This window comes from Setaria italica, chromosome III (genome assembly GCF_000263155.2).
Source record: "Setaria italica strain Yugu1 chromosome III, Setaria_italica_v2.0, whole genome shotgun sequence".
Taxonomy (NCBI): domain Eukaryota; kingdom Viridiplantae; phylum Streptophyta; class Magnoliopsida; order Poales; family Poaceae; genus Setaria; species Setaria italica.
In genome coordinates this window covers 42,494,346-42,502,401 of record NC_028452.1, presented here as the reverse complement: position 1 = coordinate 42,502,401, position 8,056 = coordinate 42,494,346, and the positions used below count along the sequence as shown (strand labels likewise).

General features: G+C 49.2%; 1 protein-coding gene across 1 annotated transcript; it reads right to left on the bottom strand.

Moving 5' to 3' along the window:
* Positions 1-1,312: 1,312 nt before the first annotated feature.
* Positions 1,313-4,417, bottom strand: LOC101756193 (cellulose synthase-like protein G2). The gene is made up of 5 exons (XM_014804966.2): positions 3,730-4,417; positions 3,552-3,659; positions 3,311-3,439; positions 2,901-3,119; positions 1,313-2,812 (listed from the first exon to the last, which is right to left on the bottom strand). Exons 1-5 carry the CDS (start codon positions 4,342-4,344, stop codon positions 1,586-1,588), a joined length of 2,298 nt encoding a protein of 765 aa, XP_014660452.1. The 5' UTR covers positions 4,345-4,417; the 3' UTR covers positions 1,313-1,585.
* Positions 4,418-8,056: the final 3,639 nt, after the last annotated feature.

The window sequence follows — 8,056 nt, the reverse complement described above, 5'->3', positions numbered from 1 at the left end:
TGCTGGCCTGCACTGTAGGAACAAGGATGGGACTATACCTTGCTACAACGCTCAAGACTAGGGCCACGGCCCTACAGGCCCTACACGCAGATCCGCCCCTGGTTTGGGGAGAGCACGGCAACGGGACAGCACGGAAACATCCGCATGCTGGCAGTTGGGCTCTCCCACGTGGAGAGGAGAATATAGCAATCCACTCTTTGATTGGTATATCTATATTATGTCAAGGAAAGAGAAATTTAGATCATAATCTAAAATACTAATCCATATAGATTTATCTATTTTTGTCAAAACTTGTGCGAAACCTTGTCAATTTTTTACCACAACATATGAAATCATAGCATCTTGCAAAATCTCGTGATTTTCAAATTTCGTTTGTATTTTTGAGAATTAAACAATCATTTGGCCACACGTTCGTAGTCGTGTTTCCTTAACAAAATTTCGAAATTTCTTTTCATTTTCTGGGTAAGACCTCAATTTGGACTCACTAACATGAATATGATTTTTCCACTCATATTATTCTATTATTCCAAACATCTGCAGTTCAAATTTGACTTAAATCAACAAATTACTCTAAATGAAATTAATTGATTAAATATAGCAAACAGGTCAATAAGAAGTCCACCTTGTACCATGCAGTGCCAAATCTCATACATGTGGAGTATAAAAAGTTTGGAGGGCGGAGGAGGTTTTTTTTTTTTGCCGAGTGTGCCAAAAAACACTCGGCAACCCCCCCAGGTTTGCCGAGTGCCACAAGGGACACTCGGCAAACTAGCATCTTTGTCGAGTGCCCCATCGAGACACTCGGCAAACATGGATTTTGCCGAGTGTCCCCCGTCGACACTCGGCAAAGCCTAACGTCCGTCACGGCAACGGTACAGCGCGGCACGTGGAAGTCACGTGCTCAAGACTTTGCCGAGTGCCCCATCTTTGCCGAGTGCCCCGTGGGTGTTTGCCGAGTGTTTTTTTGGTGGCACTCGGCAAATCGTGTTTTCGCCGAGTGTATTATTTTTGCCGAGTATTTCTAGGATTGCACTCGGCAAACGGGTCCTTCGCCGAGTGCCCACAATAATACACTCGGCGAAGCAATTACACTTGGCGACTTTGAGGTTTCCCGTAGTGTATGTCAAGGAAAGAGAAATTTAGATCATAATCTAAAATACTAATCCATATAGATTTATCTATTTTTTTTTCTTGTTTTCATGTATTGTGGCAGTTTTTATTAGGTATAGCAATGGCTTAGCTCTGACACCTGTTAGCAGCAGGGGCGAAGCTAGCCGGGGACAAGGGTTTAGGGTCAACTCCATTGAAACAATTAGGTCAAGCAGCTTAGGATGAGAAGTACTTTTTGTTAAGGATTTCAATAGTTTTGAGCGTACAAGCACTCGATCTGCATGTCCGACTCAAATCTAGTGTTTCCGTGCCTGATGGCACTCAGAGTGCCAGCAGACTCAACAACACTCGAGTTTGCATTACACAGCTACGTGAACGAGGCCATAGCTTGTACGGTTCGCCATGTCCATGTACTTCTAGCTTTTTGCACTCCATCGTCTTGACGAATATAATGGCAGACGAGGGGGTGCCGTCCCTATCCAAACAGGGAGAGCAGCACCGCGGCCAAGGCGACTGAGAGTGCGGTGATGCGCCCTGGAACCCTTGCGGAGTCCATCCGGAGGAACATCCCCTCCAGCAGCGGGTAGCTCAGCGCCGCCACGTAGCTCAGGAGAAACAGCTGCGGCAACATCTCGCCGGACAAGCCGCCGCCGCCGCCTCCGGTCATCATTTTCCAGGTGCCCCCGACCAGCGCCGCGGCGTTGAGGGCGCAGAGGGTGGTGGCCGGGAGCAGCAGCGTGGAGCACCCCGTGAAGTCGAACACGCCCTTCTGGTACAGCCTGCCGCCATCATCGTCGTCGGCCTTGCTGGTGAGGTCGAAGCGCAGCGCGGCGGCGCCGACGAGGTCCTGGACGGCGCTGACGCAGCCGAACAGCTGGGCGGTGACGGCGTTGAGCATCCAGAACCTCTGCTCGTTCCACCACGTCCGCACCGCCAGCCCGCGCCTCGCCACCGACACCTCGACCAGGTGCTGCACCAAGGAGGATGCGAAGGCGGCGGCGAACCACGGGGCGGCGGCGGCGTCCGGGAACAGAGGGACGCCGCGGAGGAAGCAGAGCTGCGGCAGGGTGGCGTAGCACAGCGCTGGGAACGCGTAGAGCGAAAGGAAGCCGAAGTAGGCGACGGTCATGGCCTGCGGCACGGAGACGGCGAGGAGCCCCCGGCAGGCGAGCGGGCAGTAGCGCCTAGAGAGGCCAACGGCGAGAAAGCCAGACATCCAGCGCTTGTTCTGGACCAGCACGTCCTTGAGGTTGGTGGGCATGGTGCCGAGGAACGGCGGCCGGGACGAGGGCGCCGGGTAGCAGTAGGCCGACGTCCAGCCCCGGGATAAGAAGCGGCGGTAGCCGGTGAAGTAGTCCTCCACCACCGACTGGTACATGAACCCCACCTCGTCGCCCCACCCGGTGCCGGTCTCGTACGCGCAGGAGGCCACCAGCGCCGCGTCTCGAGGAAGACGACGACGTTGGAGACCAGTCGCAGGTGGTTTCTGCAGGTGGAGGTTGCGCACGGAGGATATGAGGTCGTCGGAGTGGCCGAACCTCCTCACCAGCTCGCCGGCCTCCATGGACGAGAACTCTGCACCGTGCGCCGGCAACGAGGTGGCGGCGGACGGCATGGCCCCGTACAGTGCGTCCCTCCTGACGTAGAAGCCGGTGCCAACGAGGAGCGGGCCCCGGAGGCCGTCCTGGCCGATCCATCGAGTCTGCCGGACGCATGCAATTGATCATCGCTTGTCAGCTGAGAGCTGGCCATGTCAACAACTCAACATACGAGTGAGTCTGATACATTACCGCGAAGAAGGATCGGAGGTCATTGGTGTAGATGTCGTTGGGGCTGAGGTTGTGGAACATCTGCGGGAACTGCACGAAGGCGAGGCTCTCCGGCGCCGGCGGGGATCGGTCGAGATGGAAGCACATGGCCTCCAGGGCGGAGGAGCGGCTGTTGCAGGACATGTCGCAGTCGAGCACCAGCAAGTAGGGCGCGTTGCTCACAAGGCTCGACACCCGCAGCTGCAAGCAGATCATATCATTGCCGTCATCCGATCCGTGTTAGTCTTCGTACTGGTACTTATATTAGTACCGTATCAAAAACCAACTGTAAGGGTTAGAATCAATGCTCAGTTTTTTATTAGCAGTTGAGAGCGGATTATTATTATAACCAACAAGGAATTAAGGATTGATACAAGCAGATGACAGCGCACCAGGGCGTTGAGAGCGCCGGCCTTGAAGTGGTGAGGGGACGCCCTCCGCTTCTCGCGGGACACGTACACCAGCAACGGCATGGTTTCCTCGCCCTGTTGGTCGTCGTCCTCCTCGCCCGCGGTGATGATCTGCGGATTGAATTGGTTGCATGCAAGATACAGATTTACATATATAGATGAAGCTGCTAGTTAATTCAACTCAACTGATGATCAGGAATTGCTTTGATTGAATTGGATTTATCTCGACATAAGCATCGTGATCCTGACGTTTTTCTTTCGTCCAGCTCCTGGAAATACTGTTCTCCTTACTGGCCTCCTCTATGTCCCCTTTGAACGTCTCGTACATTTTCTGCACAGAAATTAAGTTATACGTACAAAAGACATTGTTGACGCTAGCTCCATCATCGTTACACAGATACCTTCATTCTTCGCCTCTCCTCGGCGGCCTCACCGCAGCGATCGCCGCCGTCATCCTGGCCGTCGTCGCCGGCGAAGTACCTGTCGGGCCACGGGCACTGCACCGAGTGCCTCCTGCAGAAGGGCACCCACGCCCTGGCGAAGGCGTAGGCCTTGCGGGCGGCCATCAGCGTCAGCGGCGACCCGGCATCGTCCGATAGGTACACGCTCAGCCTCCCGCCGTGGTAGTCCAGCGCCATGGCCGACACCACCGTGTTCATCACCCCCAACGCTGGCTCCTTGTCTGGGTCCGCCGTCACCACCAGCACGTCCACGGCCGGGAGGTCCCCGCGCCGCCGGGACTCCAGCAGCCGGTCCGGGAACGCGGCGCGCGAGACGGGCCGCCACAGGCCCGACTGCGACAGCGTCCACAGGAACAGGAGCGTCAGGTCCGCCGCAACCATGGCGGCGTTGCGGGCCACGCCGCCGCTGAGCTGATGCAGGTGCAGGGCGCGGTGGGCGATGGCCGCGGCGGCGAGCGCTGCGTGGACGGCCGCCATGAGGCGGTTGGCGGTGGCCAGGCGCCTGTTCACGTGCACGGAACTGAACGGTGGTGTCGTCGTCTCGCCAGCAGCCATGTGTGGTAATTGCTCGGCAAGGTTTAATTACCTGCTTGCTCAGGTGATGGGAGCACTGTGCATACTGCCGGGCCTGATCTGTAGACCTGTGGTTATATATGATGCGATTGGATACGGCAAGGATCAGCTACCTCTAGCCAGTTGCATTGGATCATCCACAAGTAGAAGATTGGAGAGCAACCTGGGATGGGAATGAGGTGCTCATTCGCGACAGTTTTGCTCGAATTTGATGCGGAGAGCATCCTAAAAATCCATCTCAATAGGAGTAGTCAAAAGCACGACATTCGGAGCGATCAGCGTACAGCTTGCTCAAGAATTCTCAAATATGCATGCTCCATCCTCCAGCAGCTCCGACTCATGGCTAAAGGTGTGGTCACTGTGGAGCGCCATACCCAATAAAGATTCGATTGTTCTGGTGGACAACTTGTGAGTACCAAATCTGGGGTTGTGATGCTAAGCTTATAAAGGAAAAAAGGATGAAGATTTACATTAATTTGAAGAACGGAGGGTTTGCACTGTGATGCTAAGCCTGTACAAGGAAAAAGGGGTTAAGATTTATATTTGAGAATTTGAGAATATAATGGAGGGAGTACAAGAGAAGGGAAGCTTGTTCACCACAGAAAACCCGTCGGGTCGTGGTTTTCCTGAGGTTACTGGTGATCCTATTGTAGCTGAATGCTTGTACGCGCTGAAATGTTGGCAAGGGATGAAGAAGCTTACACTCACCAACTCGGCTAAATTAAAACATCTCTCTTGAAACAATAATTCTGCAGGTACAAGTGGGAACCAAAGAACAACCCTAATGAATCTCAAAAACATTATGCAATCAAAATTTGTGTGACAGATCGCAGACACAAAAGCAAATATAATATCTGATGGCAGTGACCATAAAGTAGAGTCATATTAACCATATCCGTGCTACATAAAAAGAGTCAAGGCACTTACATCATCCAGCACTACTAGAGAACTCGGTATTAGTACCGGTTCGTAGACTGCATATCTTCCGAAAATGCATCCGGGATTAATCCGTCAAGATAAAAGGGGGATCTTTTATCACTGGTCCCTCAACCGGGATATAAAATCCTACTTTAGTCCCGGTTGGTGTTACAAACCGGGACTAAAGGTCGCCTAACCGGGACTAAAGTGCGTGCGTACAGCGCCATGCAAGCCTGCATGGCACCTATAATTTTGTGCATATCTCACGTACCCCTTTAGTTAACCTTTAGTGGTTGAGAACTTTTTTTATAATAAAATCAATCAAACTAGTATTTAAACGAATCAAATAAGTATTTAAATGAATCAAACAAGTATTCATACAAATACTATACAATTCTTAGTGTACTATATATATATACAAATCTAATTAGTGTACATATTATATATATATATACAAACTAAATCAAAATATATATATATATATATATACACACACACACACACACGATGATCTTCCCGTCGAGGTGCTGGGAGCGTCTAATTTTCGTCCATCGTAATGAAAGTCTTCTTGTGGATTTACCACCTCATCCATCAGGAATCCAATGAGACCTTCACATATTGCCGCTACTCTTTCCTTCTTCAAGAGTCCCAATTGAATATTCCACATCTGTAATTTGGATACATATATGTGAATTTTACACGAACAATTGTAGAAAATAAATAACTATTAATAGTTTTTTTTACATACTTTAAATTCGTGCTCCGTGGCCTTGGTGGTCTTGGGTCCCAATAAATTGTGCATGTGCTCACAGACATAGTAGCCACATAGATTATCATTCCCAGGTTCCTATCTTAAGCAATGTAGTGGGAAAAAATAATTAAGCTATTAAATATTCGTGCTATAGAATGTACAAAATGTGCAGACTTCATATGTACCGGGAAGTCTGTTCTCCATGTAAGTTTTTCTTTGAATTGACTTGATCTATCTGCCCTGATGAATTCTCTCCATGCTCTGCAAATTAAAATAATGAATGATATAGTGTTAGGTTAAAATTTAGGAAACAAAATTTTGTATAGAGATAGAGGTCCAGAATTAGTACATGTCTAGCGTGTGTTGCACGTCTTGATACTCCTTCAGATCTCTCCTCAACGAATCGAAGACAGTGACATGACTTCAATCAATGTTAATAATAATGAGGATCCAATGGAAGTTGTGTATGTAAATGTTCATATATATTAGAGGTAACTAACATTAATCAGGTAAGAAAAAAGAAAACGAATATAGACGGTATACACACACTTACTTGAAGTTGTATGGAAGTAGTATGTGATCCTTTAATTTTTATCTGTCTAAGGAATTGTATACTGCGAGCAACGTTTTATCTGGAAAATCTTGTATCTGGGCTTGGTTCACTATGGATGGATCCATGAAGCCAATATGGAGGTACGCTTCATGTCGGCCCATATGAATTAGCATCCTATATAAAATGAAAGATAAAGTTAATTAGTACGGCGAACGCATGCAAAAAAAATGATATGAGCCAAAATTTACATGTACATATAAACGGACACTTACAGAGTCCAAGCGCTCATCAGAGAAACGTCTAGGGCACCATGATGGTACACTTCGTTCGTATATATCCTTGAATCGTAGCCACAGGACTGCCTTGCCTTCGCCATGAAAATCTATCGGTTTTATCTTAAGGCCCAACATCTCCCTCTCGTCGGCAGACAACTTCATGTATCATTGATGGAATTCGTACATCTTCGTTGATAGCTTCTTTAGCGAATCAGGGCTAACAATAGGCATGCCTAGCTCAAAGGTCCATTTCGGTTCACTTGGCGGTGTAGCTGGTAGCTCGACTTTTTTCCTTTTTTTCTTCTCATCAACCTTTACTAATGCCCGTTCATAGTTCGATAGTAGTGGTTGACTGTTCTTGCCTTGTTCTTGCATCTTGATGAATTTATATAATTCTCTTTGATCTACTGGCGGTGGCTCCATCTCCCTTCCTTTTCTTAATTCCCTCTATTCCCTCAACCACTCACTAGCTTGCACTTGGATTTCGGTCCAGTGTTCCTCATGAGTCATTGCCTCCTAGCGTTCCTCAGAAGTCACCTCAGGCTCCTTTGTTTTCTTCTTACGTTGTCTTGGCTTGGGAGGCGGTAGTCGGGACTTCTTAAATGGTGCTCTTAGTCCCGACGAAGGTGATCATGGAGGGGTGTTGTTGTCGTCGTCGTCGCTCCAACCACCAGGCTATAGCGGAGATGGAGACCTTGATCGTGGAGCAGGTTGTGGTGCAGATGATGGTCTGGATGTTTGAGGAGATGGTCGTTGCTCTGGATTTGCGGAGAGTGGTCTTGAGCTCTGAGGAGGTGCCTCCACGTCGGGGATGATGATGTAGCATTTGCGCCATAGAATGACCCCGGGAACCACTTCTCCTAGTGTTGTTGACCCGAAGCCTGTTGCGAAGTCGAGCTCTAGGTCTTCAAATTTGCTATCAGGGATTCTCTCTACGCCAACACTGGCATAGCTAGGTGGAAGCTCCATGCCATGGCATGTATGATTTGGCAGGATTGGCAATGCACTCCCATACGCCACCTGGATATATAAAAGAAATGATGTTCTTAACCTTCAAATTGCCAAAGCACTCCCGAGGCTCCGGTGCATAAATATTATGTATATATATGTACCTTATTCCTGAGGTTGCTGATCGGTGTATGCAGCTCACATGTGGTGCATTGCGTGATGGCATCTACAAGGAATAGTTGCTCTTCC